The 19,236-nt window shown below is 35.4% G+C and overlaps 1 protein-coding gene across 1 annotated transcript in view; it reads right to left on the minus strand.

The window, feature by feature from the left end:
- Positions 1 to 15,430, minus strand: part of GABRG1 (gamma-aminobutyric acid type A receptor subunit gamma1) — a 77,247-nt gene extending 61,817 nt beyond the window's left edge. The window contains exons 1-2 of the mRNA XM_032400294.1: positions 15,067 to 15,430; positions 1,414 to 1,562 (exon numbers count right to left, since the gene is read on the minus strand). Of these exons, the coding sequence (XP_032256185.1) occupies positions 1,414 to 1,562; positions 15,067 to 15,170 (253 nt within the window). The 5' untranslated portion in view covers positions 15,171 to 15,430. The remainder of the gene's footprint in view (positions 1 to 1,413; positions 1,563 to 15,066) is intronic.
- Positions 15,431 to 19,236: the final 3,806 nt, after the last annotated feature.

Genomic DNA, 19,236 nt, shown 5'->3' on the forward strand with positions numbered 1-19,236 from the left:
AATCAGACAGTTACTTATAGAACAAATGGTAAGTAGAATAAAGGGCAATATACAGTCATAGGATTATTTCAATAGATGTACAGAGTATTTGAAACATTGAGGAAAAAAGAACTCTGGCAAAATAAGAAGAGAAAGGATTTACAAAGAATGTCTTAAAAAAAGAAGCCTACATCAATCATACCTAATAGTGAAACATGAATTGCTCTCCCTGATGTTAGGAACAGCCCAAAACTATCCAAAATTTACTCTAGTCTTAGCCAATGCAACATGGCATGAAAACAGTATAATTTTGGAAATAAAGTAAAATATTCATTTTTTGCAAATAGATACTATTTGCAATGTAGTCATTATTTGTAAGTCATTATCTTTGTAGAAAATCTAGAAGAATATAACAGTAAGTAATTAAAATTTCACAAGGCTTCTGTGGACAAAATAAATATGCAAGATAACTTTTTTTCTATATACTGCTAATATAAAATTAGAAAATAAATTTTTAAAAATCTATTTACACTTGCAACAAAAATTCCAAATACATAGAATTAAATCTAGTAAAATATATTCAACACTTCTTCATAGGCAACAATAAAAATATATATATATAAATAAAGAAATACATGATGCTCATGAATTTAGTATAGTAAAAATCCAATATGGTAATGATTTCAGTTTCCCCATATTGACCATAGATTTAATGCAATCCCAATGACAATGCTGGCTGGTTTATAATTTTTGTTTGTTTTTAATAAGTCATTGGGGGGGACTTAGAAGTTAATTATTATAAAACTTATACATAAATGCAAATGACTAAGAAAAACAAAGTAGGATTACCAACACTATTACCGGCTTATAATTAATTAAAACAGTGCTGCATTGGCACAAAATTAGAACCCTACTTACCTTTCAAATATTCTCTTTTATGAAATACCTCTTAGCGGGCGCCTGGGTGGCTCAGTTGGTTAAGCGACTGCCTTCGGCTCAGGTCATGATCCTGGAGTCCCTGGATCGAGTCCCGCATCGGGCTCCCTGCTCAGCAGGGAGTCTGCTTCTCCCTCTGACCCTCCCCCCTCTCATGTGCTCTCTCTCTCTCTGTCAAATAAATAAATAAAATCTTTAAAAAAAAAAAAAAAAAAAAAGAAATACCTCTTAGCTTTTCAGGCAGTTTTATCAAAACTTTGCTATTGTGCCCTTTATTGTAGCAGTTGTAAAATAATTACATCAAAAATATTTATATGCCTTTCTTCCCACATCAGACTGTGAATTTCTCAACAGTGCCAATTTAACTAATAATTATCAAACCTAGCAGTCTCTGACATAGAGCAGATACCCAAGGAATATGAGCTATATGATTAAAATAACATCAGTAAATAAGGTTTCCAAAGTCACCAAAATCCCAAACAGATAACTCAAACTTACCTCCTATATCTGGGCGAAGTTTATTGTCATAGCCTTGAAGCAATGAGTTGAGGATTTGTGTTATATCTCCTTCATGAATCTTTGGTGCCAAGACCCAGGTTTTGTTCACTGTTAAATCCTCATCATCTTCGTCATCCGCTTTATCAACACTAAATAATTCAAAAAAAAATTTGAATGATAGAAAGTTCAACCAAATTCTGTATTGAAAAACAGAGTTTAAGATAATCATAATTCTTATAATTTTGTTAGGAAATAGTAAGAGGGGAAAAAGCATTAATAATATTTTACATTCAGTAAGGCTAATGCTTTCCTCATATGAACCATCCTGATATAATAATACTCAAAAATTAAGAATTCAGTACAAGAAACATAACACATAATATTGAAATAATAAATTAAACCTTGGCCACCACAGCTGTCATTAAAGGCTGTAGAGCTCAGGCACTGAAAATGTGAACTGTGGTCATAGATTTGTGCAGTACACACTCTGCACAACTGTACGTGGTGACTCTAAACCACCATACCCAAAAGTACAAAATAAAAGGTAAATAAATACAGGAAAATTTGTAATAACTGGTGAGATATTTAAAAATGCATGTGTAGAAAAGAAGACTAAAGGAAAAAGTATTGAACACATCTATGTTTCTTCCTTTCAATTCAGAAGAACACAGGCATCATATTCCAAGAACTTTGTCAGAGAATATCTTGTCATCAAATCATTAATGGGTAACTCACCTGCCACATATATGGAGGGGGGCATGACTATCAAGTTTTATGACTAGAAGTGAGACTTTAGAAATCAAATAACACCACTGCCTTTATTTTATAAATGAGAAAACTGAAGACAGTAGGGAACTAGCCAATGCACAAACTCACTTATTAGCAAAGCTGAGAATCAAGTCCTAACTCTCCAGTTAATGCTTCTCACTATACCCCTGTGTTTAACAAGCCCATGGATTCAGCTTAATTCTGCACCATGGTAGAAAATGCAGCAATATAGATATTCATCTACAATTCATCAATAGTAACAAACAACTCTTCTCTATTACTCATAAAGAATGCCATCTTCAAATGAGTATGATCTTCTTAGACTTAACACCTACTCTAGTAAATCTCAGTCCTCCAGTGAAAAAGGGTCCAAAGACTAAACACTTACATTGGTGAAGTCAGATAAATCCAAAATACATGAGTTATTTCCATATGTTTCAGAGATAGTCTTCCTTCTAGCAGTAAACAGGCAAATTTAATTCAGTATCTTGAGTTGATTTTTCTACGGTATCCTTTTAGATTTCTTTTGCTTTGGACTTAAAACATCTTAGCTAATGCAGCCCTCACTGTCTTTATCCTTCTTAAAATTTTTTTTCCAGGGGCACCTGAGTAGCTCAGTCAGTTAAGCAGCCCACTCTTGATTTTGGCTCAGGTCATGATCTCAGGGTCCTGAAATCGAGCCTTACTTCAGGCTCCGAGCTTAGAGGGGAGTCTGCTTAAGGATTTTCTCCCTCTCCTTCTGCCCCTCCTCCTACTCACATGCACTCTCTCTCTCTCTCTCTCTAAAATAAATAAATCTTTTAAAAAGATTTCCAGTTTTATTGAGATATAATTGACATATATTATACTACAAATTTAAAATGTGTAACAGAATGATTTGATATATATATATATATATATAGCAAAATTATTACCATAAGTTTAGTTAACATCCACCCTTTTTATCCTTAATGAGTACAAATTAACATTATAAATTAAAACTTCACCTTTATAGTATCTGCTACCTCATTTTTTCTCCATAGTAATTCTATTGATAGTTATTATAGGCAAATAATAAGGTGGGCTATTATTCTCAATATTTCTTCTCTCCTACCTGTCAGAGAACTATACTTTTCACTCCATTGACTTCTAACTTGGTCGTGTGACCTGAAATGTTCCTTCCTTACAGGAGGATTATACTTCCCTGATCTACTGAACTCGAATGTGGCCTTGTGATTTGCTTTGGCTAATGGAATATAAGTGACATGCATCACTACCAAGCAGAAGATTTAATGTCAGTGCACAGTTCACCATATCTCTCTTGTCCTTCTACCAAAAGCTGAGCCATACTTGGGGGCTACACCATTATTTCATTCCCAGAGTGAAGACAACATGGACAAAGCCACAGCTGACCTACAATGGCCATGTAGCCTGAGTGAGAAATCAACATTTAGTGTCATAAGCCACTGAGATTTGGGGGTAGTTTACCACCACAGTACACAACTTAAATTCATATGTGAACCCCTATGGTACATTTAGTTAACAGGTTTTTAATGAAGAGCTTATTTATATTAATTGTACTGCTGTCTTTAACTTCAAAAAGTATATACTACGGAAATATAGTTATACGATTTATTTAATATAATTTCTTATTTCCTTCAATAAAATATAAACAGCCACACACACACATTCATTCATAAACTAAAGCACGGAGAATCCTGAAGTATTAAGAATCCCTGCTGGTGTGTCCTCCAGGAAAGTTATCTTATCTAATTAGACTTGCTAAGATACTGGCAACAACCCAAATTTCAGAGCATCCATTTAACTTTAAATCCCAGTTTTATAGAATGAAACATCTGGGGGTTAGAGGCAGGCCACTGCACATATAAGCAGTTGATCTTTCTTTGAAACATGATTGTAGTTAAATGGAAGTCTCCAGGGGAAAAAAAAATAAAAAGCTTTTTCTATTTTTTAACAGTAGCAACATCCTGATAATCCAAAAGCACATGTTCATAGTGGTTTATATTCCCATTTCCCCAGCTATCTCAGAGGTAATATGAGAATCTCAGTGCTATCACAAAGCTAATTGTCTTCATTTTTGGCAATAATAGAAAGGAAATTTCATTATAGTTGATTTTTCTACATCTTCCCTCCAAGCTTTCTAAATTACTTTCAGAATATTCTTTAATTACATTAAGATCTTATTGATATTATTTTGGTGATTAAAAAGTACTTGTCATAATTTAAAAAAATAGTTCACATAGTTTATCTGATGTCTCAATATCTTTCACAGGCTGGGGGATTTTTGTAATGTTTATATACATTGAGTGACCATTCATTTGGGGGAAAGAAGTATGGTTTTCTTAGGTAACACTGAGATTTTCTTGACTCGTGCTCAAGCACTTCTTTTAAATAATTTGGATAAGTATAATTTTATAATTAATGGAAATACATTTAGACCCCTGAGTATAAAATTTTAGTAACTGTTATTTTAAAGATTGATGTTTTTATTGTTACTAACAACCACTGAGTGCCTAGAGGGCACCATTAAGTTCTTACCATGTTTCAGGAATTGTGTGCTACGTTCTTTCCACATCTTATGTCATTTAATCCAGAGTAATTTCATGAAATAAATATTAATATTACTACTTTACAGATGAGAAAAAATAGATTTATAGAGTTTCCAGGACATACCCTATTAAATAATAAAACCAGGAAGATTAACTTAATTTGAAGGCTATTTTCTCTCACTTTTTTTTTTTTTTTTGGAAGGTTCCATAGTATCATCTCATTTTATCTTTATTAAAAAAATCCAGGGTGATTGGACTGTGAGTTTTCTAATTCATAAGAATGCAGCAACACTTATGGTAGGTAATTAGTACATTTGGATTGTGCATGGATAGGATGCTAATCTCCATCCTTGAATTCCAAAAGGTTAGAATAATAATTTCAGGGAATCACACACACATTCTCCGATGAAAAGACTTTCTAACATGTGTGCTTAACTTCCAATACAATGCTTTAATTCATTTATAGAGGAAATATCATGTAGTGCAAGTGTGCTAACTTCTGAAAATGCAAAGACAAAGTTGTATTCCTGATCTAAATTATCTTATTTTCTAATAAAGGAGAAAACTATTCAAACAAATGATATAGAAGACTATCATATGAAAAGATGTTTATCACGTTATTATCTATGATAGCACAAATTCTAAATACTATGAGTATGTTTAAGTAAATAATTATGTAACCCTATGGTGTAATGGATGTATCCATTTGACTGATTTTGTGAATAGCCTACGAAAATAGAAAATTACTTTCATATTCTAATGTTATATGAAAAATAACATATAACAATTTGTTTTACCAAAACCTATGTATAAAATGGCTGAAGGTTTAATGGGAAAGCGGCATAATGAGTACACTAAGTATTCTACACTAGCGGAGCTGTAGAAAATTGAATTTTGTTTGTATATTAATAGTATGCTACAGTCTTTCTGTAGAATTTTGTAATATAAATACATTTGTCATTAATGCCTACCTAAAAATGAGCTGCCTTTTCCTATAAATCAGATAGAGTTTTGAAATAAATTTCTAATCATAAAACCAAATAATTAAACAGAGCCTTTTATAGAGAGAAGCAGAGCTTTATGCTCTGCCAAGAAAACAATGGCAGCCCTGAAAATTTGCTGCTCGGCTCTTCCACGGGAACAGAGTTGACTGACACCCCAGCCGCCAGCCCTCCGGACCAGACCTACATCTGCACCAGACCCAAACTTCCCTGGGCTGCTTCCAGCAATAACTGGACATAGAGGCAGTCCTAGTACACACCCATTCCTGCAGGACGAGGGGCTCCTCTAAAGGGCAACTCATGTTAGACAACTCTCACTGGCCTGGTCGAAACTTTCCTAGAAGTGCTCGACAGTCTGAGACTCTTTTGACACAAATGTCTTCCCACCCCACCCCACCCTGGCCTGCCCCACCGACCACCATGGAGGTGTCAGACCTCCATTACGTCAGAGGCCCCCTCAGCTTGCTTCCACTTCTCCTTTTTGTCTCACACAGGCATTTCTCTCAAAAATCTCTTCCATGTCTAATCTCGTCTTGGCATCTGCATCTCCAAGGCTTCTGCTTCTCACATTTTTTAATTGACAGCGCTAATTATTTACTAACGAAAAATTTTGAGTCACCTACATCAGTGTCGGTTTGTCTTTTTTTGTCTAAGCTATTTTAAGACATGATACAAATCAACCTGTTTATATAAGTTATTGCATGTGAAAAAGTGCTTTAATGAGTGTATTACTGTTCTTAATAAAACAAGCAAAAGTTTTGAACTAGTGATAACTAAGACAGGCTAAGTAAAACAACATATGTTATACCATACAATTATAAAGAGAATTCACCTTTATAGCTAGAGAAAAATAATATAAGCCTATACCAAGTCAATCAATTAATAGAAACTGTCTTTCATAAAAAGGCTGAATATTCATCAGGGTTTGCGCAGGATGGCTTTGATTTACACCTGTTGTCCTAGAATAATAATAGCACCCTCTTTCACTCACAAAATGGCCTAATTTGGATGATAAATTACATAGTCACCCTTTATATAGTTCATATAAAGGTGACTGTAATGTCCTGGTTCTGACACCTGGGGACAATTCTTCCGTTAATCTGTTTAGACAATGGAGATGAAACTCCAAAGCCAGGCCTCATCTGAGCTGTTGCTCATTACAGATTAGTGTTTGTTTATAAACATCAGATATGTTTCTATAAGCATAAGTCAAGTGACAAGTTCCAGGAAAGAAACATACCTGTTCTAATGTTTCTGAGTAGAAGATATCCTAATGCCAAAGCCTACGGGAGCTAGCTTTTAAAGAGTAGATATAGCCATTGATTTTAGATCTGAAATTAAGACAAGAAAAGTAAAGTAAAAAATAAAAATGTGAATTTTCTTGTTTTCTTTTTTCCTTTATATTCTAGCTGCTAAATTCTTTTGTTCAAAGCTCCTTTCTACAATTGTAGCTCTGAATCATTTTTATTATTTGTAAAAGTTAGTAGGGAAGCAAAAGAAGTAAAAGCATTACAGTTATAGATCTGAACTTTCAGAGTTTTAGAGAGGTGAAATGATAGTCCATTCAATTCGATGATCATTTTTTTTTTAGCACAATGGAATACAGGATCCATCACTTAACACACATAGAGAAGAATACTTAGGAAATTTGAGGAAGGAGAAAGGAGCCTCGCCTAGAATATTAAGTAAGTGTGTTCCACTTTGTGTTTCCAAAATGTCCAGGGCTTAACTCTCCTATAAAATTGATCACATTGCATCTTAATTAACTACCTTATTTATTTATGACCTTCTCTAAGCTCATTGAAGGTAAGGGTTAAGGTTTTCAATGTGGTATCATTGGCACATAGCCCAATGCCTAACACATGGTAGGTGTCCAATAAAAATACTCACTGAATAAATGGAAAGAATATTAGATCTCATCTTGCTATTTGCAGGTAAAATTACAGTGAATCAAGAAAATAAACAACTAAAAACTATAACTATTTGCCTTAATAGGAGAATTTATTATTGTAGCTAATGTAATATAAAATTAATTTAAAAAAACAAAGTATCTTTCTGATACTAGCACTAACCCCTCATAAATAAAAACAAAAATATTTCCTTCATAATAACAGTATGACTTACAAAATTATTAAGAGGAAATGTAATAGGGAAGATATAAGTCTTATGTGAAAAAACAAAAAAAATGAAGAATATAAAAAGAAAAAAAATAAAGGCACAGTAAACATTTTGGCTATAAAACAACATTGTTAATATATTATCCCTAAATTACCTTATAGATTTAATGAAGTTTTAATCAGAATCCCATAATTCAGATGTAAGAGGTTAAAATCATCATAACTAAGTAGAAGAATCAATATGGGAGTTTATAAGAAATCATTAAACAAGAGAATTGTTAGATGAAATTTGCCCTGCCAGAATAAAAAGAAAACATATTTTTTAGAGGAGGTAAAATAAACCATAATTTTCATTAAGTCTATTAAAAATGACCATTGGTTTGAAAGTATATTAAAATAAAAACCAAATTCTCTATTGCTCCAACTTATATACATAGATCCTGACAGAACATAAATTAGCCTTAGAAACAATATAATTCTTTATGACATTCACATTCTCTAAGCCTTCAGTGCTCTTATGCATCAGATAAATTCTAGAAGTCTGCTAAAAATTTTGCAAAGAGGAGCTTTATTAAATTAGAAAACATATTAAAAGATCTTAAAATTAAACCGAAGAAAGAAATGGCAATTAGTTCCTCTGAATGCAGAAAAATATACCTTTTTTTCCTAAGTCTTGGGATCACAAAATGAGAGATTAAAATTTTTTTATTGACATAAGGATACCTTCAGACCCATTCACTTAAAAAGGAGAGAATACAGATGCATAGAACAAAACTATCTTTCTAGTCTTTCCAGGTGTGACAGTTTGAAGGTTTTTCAAAAAGAACCCTTACTAAGGAAATGACAACACAAAAATACACTCATAAGCCACCTGCACGGAACCACAAATTAGTTTATAGAACATACCTGTCTGAGTAACACTTAAATTTAATCTAGCCAATATGGTTACTTTGTTCTAGTCAATATGGCTATTTTGTGGAAAAGGCAATCTTTACTCAAAACACTCTTCTTCATGTGTTGGCAGATTATTCTGCCAGTTATACATATCTGATGCATAAGAGGTAGGTAATGTCCCTGCATTTAAGCAATTCACAAATTGTACAAGTAACAGTCCTAGAAATCTACTCAAATATTAACTCTACTCAAATATTAACTTGTACAGAATCCTTGATTCTAGCAGTCTTAAAGCTACCTGGAGAACCAAATCACACCAATATTAAACTATTTATATTAGGCTAACTATATTCTCATCATAGACTTTCTGATATGCCCATGTAGCTGCAGGTTAGAGTGGAGGGTCTTTGTCAACTTTACTTCTCCGTCCTTAATGCTTAGCGCAATCTCTACTACTGGGTTACTCAATGTATCTGTTAGTCAATGTATTTGTCTAAAAATAAGGAGAAATTTTAAATCTCCAAATACATTGTATCTGGGAGAAAAGGATTCCCACAGTTCAGAAGTTCACTATTAAACTAAATGATACAGGTTATAACAGGATGTTGCTATTTTAATGCCACAGGTTAGATGACCAGAGTAAAGGATCTCCCAGAAGATATAGGAATACAGTTTTCAATTTCAAAAGGCCTACTAAACTGTGAGACCATACCACTGGCCACAGACCGGTAATGTTATCTCTCTCCCTCTCTTTCCTTCACTAATACTGTTCCATGACAGTGAGAACTTCAGTGTTTCCCCAGAGTTGCAACTGATGTCAGTTTCCTTGGTGTCCCCATTATAGCTCATCTAGAATTCTGAATAGCAAATACAGCGTTTTATCATCAGCGTAAACTACTAGAGTACAGGTTCACTGGGGACAGGGACTCTGCCTTCTTTGTCCTGCGCATCTAGCATTTCTGTTACATACATGCCCTGTGTACAGGATACAAACACTATGAGGGCAAGGATTCTGTCTGACTTACCACTGCATCTCCAGGTGCTAGAACTCAGCTTAACACACAGTAGGCACGGAGTAAATATTTGTTGAATGAATGCTAATGCTCAATAAATGTTTACTGAGTGAATTAATAGCTAAGACTATTTCCTGAAACATGAGGCTTCAGTTGGTTAAACTATTTTACTACAAATAGAATTAGATTCTGAGATACTTAAAAATAGAAAGAGACAAATTTCATCTGCCTCCCACAGAGTACAAGAACTCTAACAAGCTTCTGCTTGAAGAAGTCTAGTGATAAGGCATCCATTATTTTGTTAGAGGCCTTTTGTTTTTTTTTGTTTTTGTTTTTGTTTTGTTTTGTTTTTTAAAGATTTTATTTATTTATTTGACAGAGAAAGACACAGCGAGAGAGGGAACACAAGCAGGGGGAGTGGGAGAGGGAGAAGCAGGCTTCCCACTGAGCAGGGAGCCTGATGCGGGGCTCAATTCCAGGACCCTGGGATCATGACCTGAGCCTAAGGCAGACACTTAACGACTGAGCCACCCAGGTGCCCCTGTTAGAGGCCTTTTGAAAGAAAATCTGCCTTCACGTAGCTTTCACTACTTGGTTATGATTTGTCCCGCTATACCTATGTGTAATAAATTCAACCATGATTTTATATAGCATCCTTAGAAATAAGTTGCTATTTGAGTCCTCAAAAAAACTTATCTGAATTCCAAATTCTTGCTTTTAACTCTTTATCCTATGATATTTTTTCTAGATCAAGGGCTTCACTTTGTTAAAGTTTTTCCTAAAATAATTAATCTAGCACTGCACATAATATTCCAGATTATGTGATAGGTACACAGTAGATTTTTATACCTCCTCTGTTTCTATCAATTGCATTGTCTGTTCTTTTCTTTCCTTTCCTCATTCCTTCCATCCCTCTTATCCTTTTTTCCCCCACTCATCCATAGTCATGTTATTTGCTTTGACTTATATTGCATTTGTAATCTGAGAAGTGTGGTGGTTAAGAATGCAGGCTCTGGGCATAGAACACATGGACTTGAGTCTTGGATTCAGCATTTATCAGCAAGAAGATGTTTAGCGAATTCCTAAAAATTGCTGTGCCCCAGTTTTCCCATCTGCAAAATGGGGAGAAGAACAGTATCTAAGCAGTATTATCCCTTCATACTTGATTGGTTGCTTGGCTAAGTGTAACGTTCTAGGCTGAACATTTGTTTTTATAATCTTGGAGCCATTTCCCCCATAGTCTTCTGGTACTGTGATGAGAAATCTCATGGCTCTCTAATTTTCTTTCCTTGATTGAGATCTGTTCTAACAGCAGACTGTTCTGTTCATCCTGGGAGTTCTGAATGTATGTTTCTTTATTGTGACTACAAGATGTTTTGCTTTGATTAGTACCATAAATCTAGGCCTTAGCAGTGAGTATAAACTGCATACAGGTAACACTCACGTCTAGTCTGCTCGCCACTGTAAACCCAGCATGCTGTACTGTGTATGGCCCATAACAGGCTTTCAAGAAATATTTGTTGAATAAAAGAATGAATGATCTCTCCAGAATCCAAAACATATCTAATAATGCATAAGGGTTCAAGGACTTTACTGCATTGAGACAACTTTAACCAGCATAAATAATAGTAGAATCACTGTAATTCTCAGAATATCTGTTGTTATATCTTTTCAGTTAAAATTTTAAGTGCTATGTATTTTGCAATAATTTTCTCTCTTGGTCTTGAAACAAGCTGGGAAGGAGAATTTCATTTCCATTTTCACAAATGAGGACTCTCTGCCTCAAAGATTTTCCCGAAATTACCCTAGTGGGAAATGGTGGAGCTAAAACTAGAATTTACATTCCCATGGCCAAGTCCAGGATTCTCAATTGGTACCTTGTGTATATGTGAATTATTCCCCTGAGGCCCATACATTTAATTTATGCACACCTTTCCTCTTTCCCTCATGGCAGTCATTTATCATATTTTGATAATATCTCAAGAGCTTTTTTTCCCCCCAATTTTCCAGCCTGCCTTGTCCCCTCTCCTTTGGGACCCTGCCTTCATTAATACTTTCTTAGACAAATTTTAATCACCTTTATATAACTATAAAATATTAGATTAGCCTATTTAATGATTGAATGAAAAGTCAAACATTTCCTTTTGTTGCTTAGGCAAAAGTATGTCCCATAGTATATAATGGAACAAAATAGAAGGATATACCTATAAGACTCTATACACAGGGGATTGATCTATTACAGTATTTGCATTTTAGTTTCCAAAAATATTTTGTCTCTCGGTCCTTCTTTGAATATTTTGTTATCATGGAACATCATTACTCGGTAATTTTGTCCTCAAGTTTGCATCAGTATTTTATTAGAAAATTAAGTCAAAAATTAGATGCCTAAAGAAAAATCAATCACTACCACCTCCACAAAATACTGAAATTACTTGAAAATAATATATTTTATAAAGGAAGTGTATTTGAATATTTTCGTTTTGGCAACTGACTGCTAAGTTGTATGATTATTGACTCATGAAATTGGGGGAAAAAAAAACAAGTTATTTTCCCTGGGCTCTCTCAAAATATAACTTCTTAATCAAAGCTTATGATAAATACTTTTTAGAATAACTAAAACCTCCAAGCACTTTTTTCAACTCTTCTTAAAAATCTGATTATAGTTAGATTTTCTCAACATTATAAATAAGTCAAATCAAGCTTAAGAGATTTTAACCAACTTGTCAAGATGTCATAGAGCTTCACAGAGAACGAAACACAGGAACCTTGACTACAGCTTTTAGTTACAACAATAGGATAGGCTTTCATAGTTCAGCAATATAAAAATCAATAGTGTCTCTCCTTTATGCATTTGATGGAAACTAATGAGGAAACAAGCTATTGTCTCTGATTAAATATAAGAAATAACAACTTCCAGTTTGGTAAATCCCCAAATAGGTGACTTTGAAGATTTATTTTAGAAACCAGCATAAGACAACAAAATTCTTATAAACAGAACCATTTGTGATTAGTTTTAAAAGAAACGTCCCTCAAAAGAAGGAGAAAGGGAGAAGGAAATATGAATGTAACTGTTTTATACATGTTGACACCCATTATCTCCAGCTAAATATTAAAAGGGTGAAAACTTCACCACAACTGTAGACACTTTAAAGTAAAGACATAAACTCTCATCATGGAGGCCCTGGCAGCTAATTATAACAGCAACATATAGCTTTATTTTTTTAACATTCTTTTATTGTTTGGCCAGAATAATCCAAATCATCTATACTATTATGATAAAATGAATTATTTATCTATTTTAACTGCATAACACTTCTCTCTCACTCACTCTTACATATGGTAAAAAAAAAAAAAAAAAAGTACATGGAATTCCAATTAGAATTTCACTCTTGAAAACTGCAAAGAAAAGCCAATAGAGCAACGATTGAGTTGTTTTATGTTTCAGTTCAAATCTAAAACATACTGAATATGAAAATTTGTAGAAATCATAAGTGATCTCCTACTGCCCTTCATTTCCTAGATGAATTAACTGTTCAAAGAGGGTAAGGACTCTTGACACAGATCATGTCTCTAGACTTCCAGAACCCATCTCTGTCCACTATACTACATAACTCTTTTACTCTGAGCAACTTGAAGAGAGTTCTGGAGCCAATTATGATAACTGTAATATAAATAGCCTCAAAAACAAAAGATATGATTTCTTTACTCTCTTTAGATGTTTTGTTTTAGATATTTCGTCAATCAGCTTGTCTATTAGGTTCCAAGGGAAACTTGCACTTACAATGGCAAAGGAGCATACAGGTTGTTACTTCAGAAAACCACTGGGTAAATCTGTTTTTACTTATGAGAATACAGATTCATTTGTAATATTATGAAGATGCATGAAAACACTGATACATGATCGACCAAAATATCTTCTATAACTTTACAATATATTCAAAGAAATAAGTGATTATGATACAACTTATATACAGGAAATAATTAGTCAGTAGTATGTTCGTGCCCATGCAGAACAAATTTAAGTTTCTAAGGGGAAAGGGTAAATAAACTAAAACCGTAATACTTTAAAAAAAAAATCATATGTCAAACATTTTCTGGCCAGTCAAATATTGCTTAGCATAGCTTAATCCATTCTCTGTTTTGGGAGAGAAAATATAGTTGTTCTATCTGCTGGTAATGACATAAATATTCACTCTAGCTGTGTAGTAAAATTAATCATCATCATCATTTTTTTTTTAGTAATGATGCAAGTAGTTATAAAGACATGTTTCCATCTGCATAGTGATTGCATTTTACTTGAGTTCTAAACAAGATCACATAATACAATAATATAATGTTAAATATACATTTATATAAAATACAGTTACATGATATGAATAGTATGTCCAAGACCTTAATAGTGTCTATGTCTTAATATATTTTAACTCCATTCAGCCACTACTCTTATATCCAGGTACAATACCTGAGCATTTTATTTTTCTGTCAGAACGATTTCAAAGTTTTATTGGAAGATATTACAGTCCAAGGAGCCCAAATCCTGGTCCTGTTAAATTGGAGGCTTGGGGTTGCTAATGTCTCTCTCTCTCTCTCTCTTTGTCACACACACACACACACACACACACACACACACACACACACACACACACATTCATATCCATACAATTTTTTACCTCCTTGTAGATAACCAATTAAAACAAATATTATTCAGATAGCTCAATAAAATATACATGGTTATCTCTAACTTAAATATAACACACTCTCAAGCCTGATTTTTAAGCCATATTTATAATCTCTCTCCATATGTAACTTTGGGTTTTTCCAGAATAGCAAAAAAAAAAAAAAAAAAAAAAAAAAAGGTAAGAGAAAAAGCAATATTTGTTTATAGAAAATCATCATACATACCATGTTGTGTAACAAGTTTCTAAAATAACTTTCTCTTTAAAATGCAGAATTATCCAGAAAGTTCATCAGTGACATTCATTCGCTAAATTTAGTAGCAAAATCATTTTTACTCCGTCTCCCAGGAACTGAACCTTTACTAGTTTCTACAATGCCAAGTCAAACAAGCCAAAACAAAACAAATCCAAAACTGAACTGCCTTCCATGCTTTCATACATAGGCTCGTCTCATCCTATCTGAAAATAAGTGTATCTGACCAGAAAATAAAATGATGGTAAAATACCGCGCTTGTGCCCAGAGAAATGCCACTTACTTAACTTAGAATGATTTTCAAAAAAAAAAAAAGAAAAAAGAAATGAGGGGGAAGGGGGTTGATCCCAAAGAATAGTTTTAAGTCCTTGAATTTACTCACCAGTTTCCCAGATGCAGGGTCAGTAACAAGAACATCAGCCTCACCACTCTACTTTGACTCCACAGAAGAAAAGGGGAGAAGAGAAAAGCTTTCCAAGAACCCATCAGGATCGCTTTTTCCGCTCAGTTCTCCAAGCTAGGACTTTTTCTCGCACCTCGGCAGCAGCCAGGAGAGTACGGCGGGGGAGAGTGGCAAGGCAGTACACCTCCCAACCAGGTAGGATGCGACTCCCAGCGGAATTGAGCCGGGGAGCCAATCAGACCCAGAGGATGCTGGCATAAATTATCTGAAAAAGAGTTGGGCCAATCTAAGGCCCAAAGAGGCGGGGCTTCTCCTACTAGAAATCGAGCCCAGTGGGGAAAAGGGCTCCGTCTTTCCAAAAGAAAAACAAACCTCTCTCTCTCTTTCTCTGTCTCTCTCTCTCTCTCTCTCTCTCTCTCTCTCTCTCTCAGCCTCGGAGTGGCCTCGACAGAATCCCTCCCTAGGGGAAAAAGCCTCCCTCTTCCCCCTGGCCTACCCTCCTGCCTGACACTATTTCGGGGGCCACTGCCTCTTTCTCTCCCGCGTTTGAATTCTGAATCCGCCTTCCCAGAGAGACCCGTGGCAAGCTTACAGTACCTAATCGGTTTTCCCCAGGCTCACGAAGGTTCTGCTAATGTTTGTTAATTATCGTTAATTTTGAGTGTTGGGCGGTGTCTCATTTCGCTTTGCAGTCCCAGCACCTGGCACAGTGCCCGGCACAAATGAGCTCTCAGGAGAGGCTGAATATCTAATTGCATGAATGAATGAGCGGGCTCGGTGCATTCCTGGTAATCACATTTCCAACCCCCCTTTCGCTGCCCTTACGAGTGAAAGGATTGGCAGTCTCCTCTCTCAGGGCACCAAAGGATGCTCATGAATAATGCCCGGCAAGAGCTATCGCATTTTACAGAAACATAAACAAAAATTCTATTTTAAAATGGTCCTTTTAGCCATAGGAGTTGGAGACCTATTGCATGGGTAATCCTTGCTCTCTGCTCCCTCCCCAGTTGCCTTCCGGTATGTTGAGCTCCGTGTTTGGTACCTAACTTCAGAGGCTCTGCTTTGAGTTTGCAGCAGAGCCCAACAGTTGCCATGGCAACCAGAAGCCTCTGGCAGCTTGAACAACTGTACAGGCGAAGACAGTGGTGGTGGTGGTGGTAGAAGCAGGCTGTCTCTGCCCAGCCGTCTTCTGCCTTTATGCCTTCCTCAATCCCTGCTTCCCACTGAAGCCACCTGGAGTTGGAGTCTTTGGCTGTCTCGCTGATCACCCCACAACCACCTGGAATTGACCAGATTCAGGGGTGAACGGCAAGTAAAAACCACGGAGTTACTTGAGAGTATTTGTCTCCGGGCAGACAATTCAAGGCAGAAGTAACAGTGTTTGTGCATGAGCATAAGGTAACTGTTGCTACCTTATCTTCTGAAATCACTTAAAGGAACTGGATGGGGGTAACAAGGTTACAGATATTTCCTGGCCCAGAATAACAGATGGTGCAGTGCTGGGCTTTTCTCTTCTCTCTGACTGATTCTCCATCTTTTTGGTCTCCTCTGAAAATAGTATTGACCTCCTTGTTTTTCTTCTCCTACTAAACGTTAATTAGGCAGCATTATTCTCTTCAACAAAGCATGTTAGTCAAGGTAGCTCATACCAAATAATTTATTTAACAATAAAGTTTTGTTATAATAGATTCTGAGGTAAATAAATTTAGTTAAAAGTTGAAGTCAATATAAATCTGAGTAGATTTTTTTTTTCTGCTTTAATTAAGAATGTGCTTTGGATAACTATTTAACTGTTTCATTGGATGCCCACACTAATTCACTGATCTGATTAGCCAGTGAACTAGGAATTAATTCACTAGAAGTATGTAGTGAATAGCAAATACTTGCCTGGTTACTCTTTGCATTATGCTAAGATTAGGTAAGATTTTTGCATATATTACTGGGGATATGATACTGCATAGTGTTATACAATAGTAGTTGATAGTTATTCCATCAAAAATTCTTAACAAGGTTTCACTCTTATTGTTCCCATATATAACTGAAAGATGCTGAGAACAGTTAAGAGAAATTAATGGAGAGGAAAGGTGAAGGATATACCCTTGGGTGATTACATGTTGCCAGTTTACTTTTATGGAAGATAAAGGACTGGAGTAATTTCCAGACTGGGAAATTTCCTGTATTTTCCAAACTCTAGATTTTTGACAATTTTATGCTGAAATATTTTCAAATTTATCTCACTCCTTTCTTTCAAGCAATTTTATCTGACTATTTCTATCTCTTTGATTTTTTTTCCTTTTTATAATATATATCTTCTGGGAAACTGATCCTATTTTGCTGTCATAGTTAATTATAATTCCCTGTAAACTGAGTAAAAGGGATCTGAGCCCTCCAGAACCCAAAGAAGGAATAATTATTTTGGATATCAGCCATGTCTTGACCCTGAGAGTCTGTCTCATTTGATTTAATAAACCAGATGGGGGGGGTGGTGGTGGGTGACACATATTGTGAGTCCTGGAAAAAGCCAAGTAAGTATACTATACTTGTCAAAAAAAAGCATAGTGTCTCACAGAGTAATACTCAAGAGAAAACAGATCAGGTGTCATGCATGATTCTAGGTTAGAAGGCTAGAAATTGCTACTGCTAAGGGACTGGAGAAAGCTCGCTGTCTTCCATTGTGGCAGTCATTTCCAACTCGAGTCATTTGACCCCATGAGACCTTTATCAATATCTGAAGATATTTTCAGTTGTCACAACTGGGGTGGGGGGGAGGCGTAAGCTACTGGCATCTAGGGTTAGAGTCCAGAGTTGCTGCTACGCATTCTATACCTGAAAAGAAAGCTGTCCTACAACAAAGAATTATAAAAGTTCAAATTGTCAATAAACTGAAGTTGAGAACCCCTGCAATATGGATGAAGGAGATAGGTAACCAGATTCCACTGCACTTGATGATTTCCTTATACTTCTTAGCAGTCACCATTCCCCTCCTCCTTCCTTTGATAGGCTGAGCCACAACCACCATCACTCGTCTTGTATCTAGCTCCAATGACTATCAACTCATGGTGCACAGCAAATTTCTGTTTTCCAGAATTTGTTCAGGTATCATCTTAGAATAAAATGTTTGAGATCCCTATTAAAAATGCAGATTCATGGGCTTCTACCTAGACCTAATAAGATTGTTAGCAAGAGCCTCTGAAAATCATGCATCAGAAAGTTTGAGAACCATTGTCCTATAATCATCTCACAATATAACCAGGGAGACAGTGACCTGATTATGTACATGCAACCCTGGCCCCAACAAACCCAGTTTTTGACATGATTCATCTGGTCATTATTAATTTATTCATTAAAAATATGTATTGAAAAATTCTGATGTCGGACAGTATGCCTGGCCTTAAGAATACAATGGTGAACAAGACTTGCAACTTTGTGCCTCAGTTTCTTCACTTATAAAAAGGAGATGAGAATTCTATTTAGCTGATAGAGTTGTTTTAAGGATTAAATGGATTAATATATGGGGATCACTTTAAACAGTACATGTATATGGAAATTACTCAAAAAAATGTCGTTGTTGTTAACTCATTGAAAGTAGGTTTCAAATGTAATTTATTTCCTCCAGCCCTAAGTATAATACCTGGCACCAGGTAGTTATTTCTAGTAGCTACAGTCTAATAGGGAGAGTGGAGAGGATTAGGGGACACTGCTGTTCTCACCCCACCCTCAACATTACCATGATTCCTGGCTTCTCCAGAGCTAGAAGACACTGGAGTCCTGTTCTGGTTCTTCCAATGCACTTTTCTTCAGATGGCCACAAACTGTACTTCAGTCAAAACAATAACAGGTTCCTAAATGTATCCCTCAGTATCATACTTGTTTTGCCTTGTCAGATGCTCCTCCCTCAGCTTAGGAAGCTTTTCCTCCTCTTCATTTGCCTGCTCTCTTCATCCTTCCTAGTTAAGTTTAGGGCTTATTTTTCCCCCAAGCCATTATTGCTTATTCACTCCATGCTAGTCTGTTGAGTAGTCTGTCCTATAATAATAGTTAAAACCTACTGAATGTTTACTATGTGTCACCAGGCATTATACTTATCAGTTCTAAATTACAGGTGCATATAGTCCTCTGTTCACTTAAAGTAACCACTTCATATTTGTA

The sequence above is a fragment of the Phoca vitulina genome, unplaced genomic scaffold (assembly GCF_004348235.1).
Source record: "Phoca vitulina isolate PV1807 unplaced genomic scaffold, GSC_HSeal_1.0 scaffold3, whole genome shotgun sequence".
In the NCBI taxonomy this organism is placed as follows: domain Eukaryota; kingdom Metazoa; phylum Chordata; class Mammalia; order Carnivora; family Phocidae; genus Phoca; species Phoca vitulina.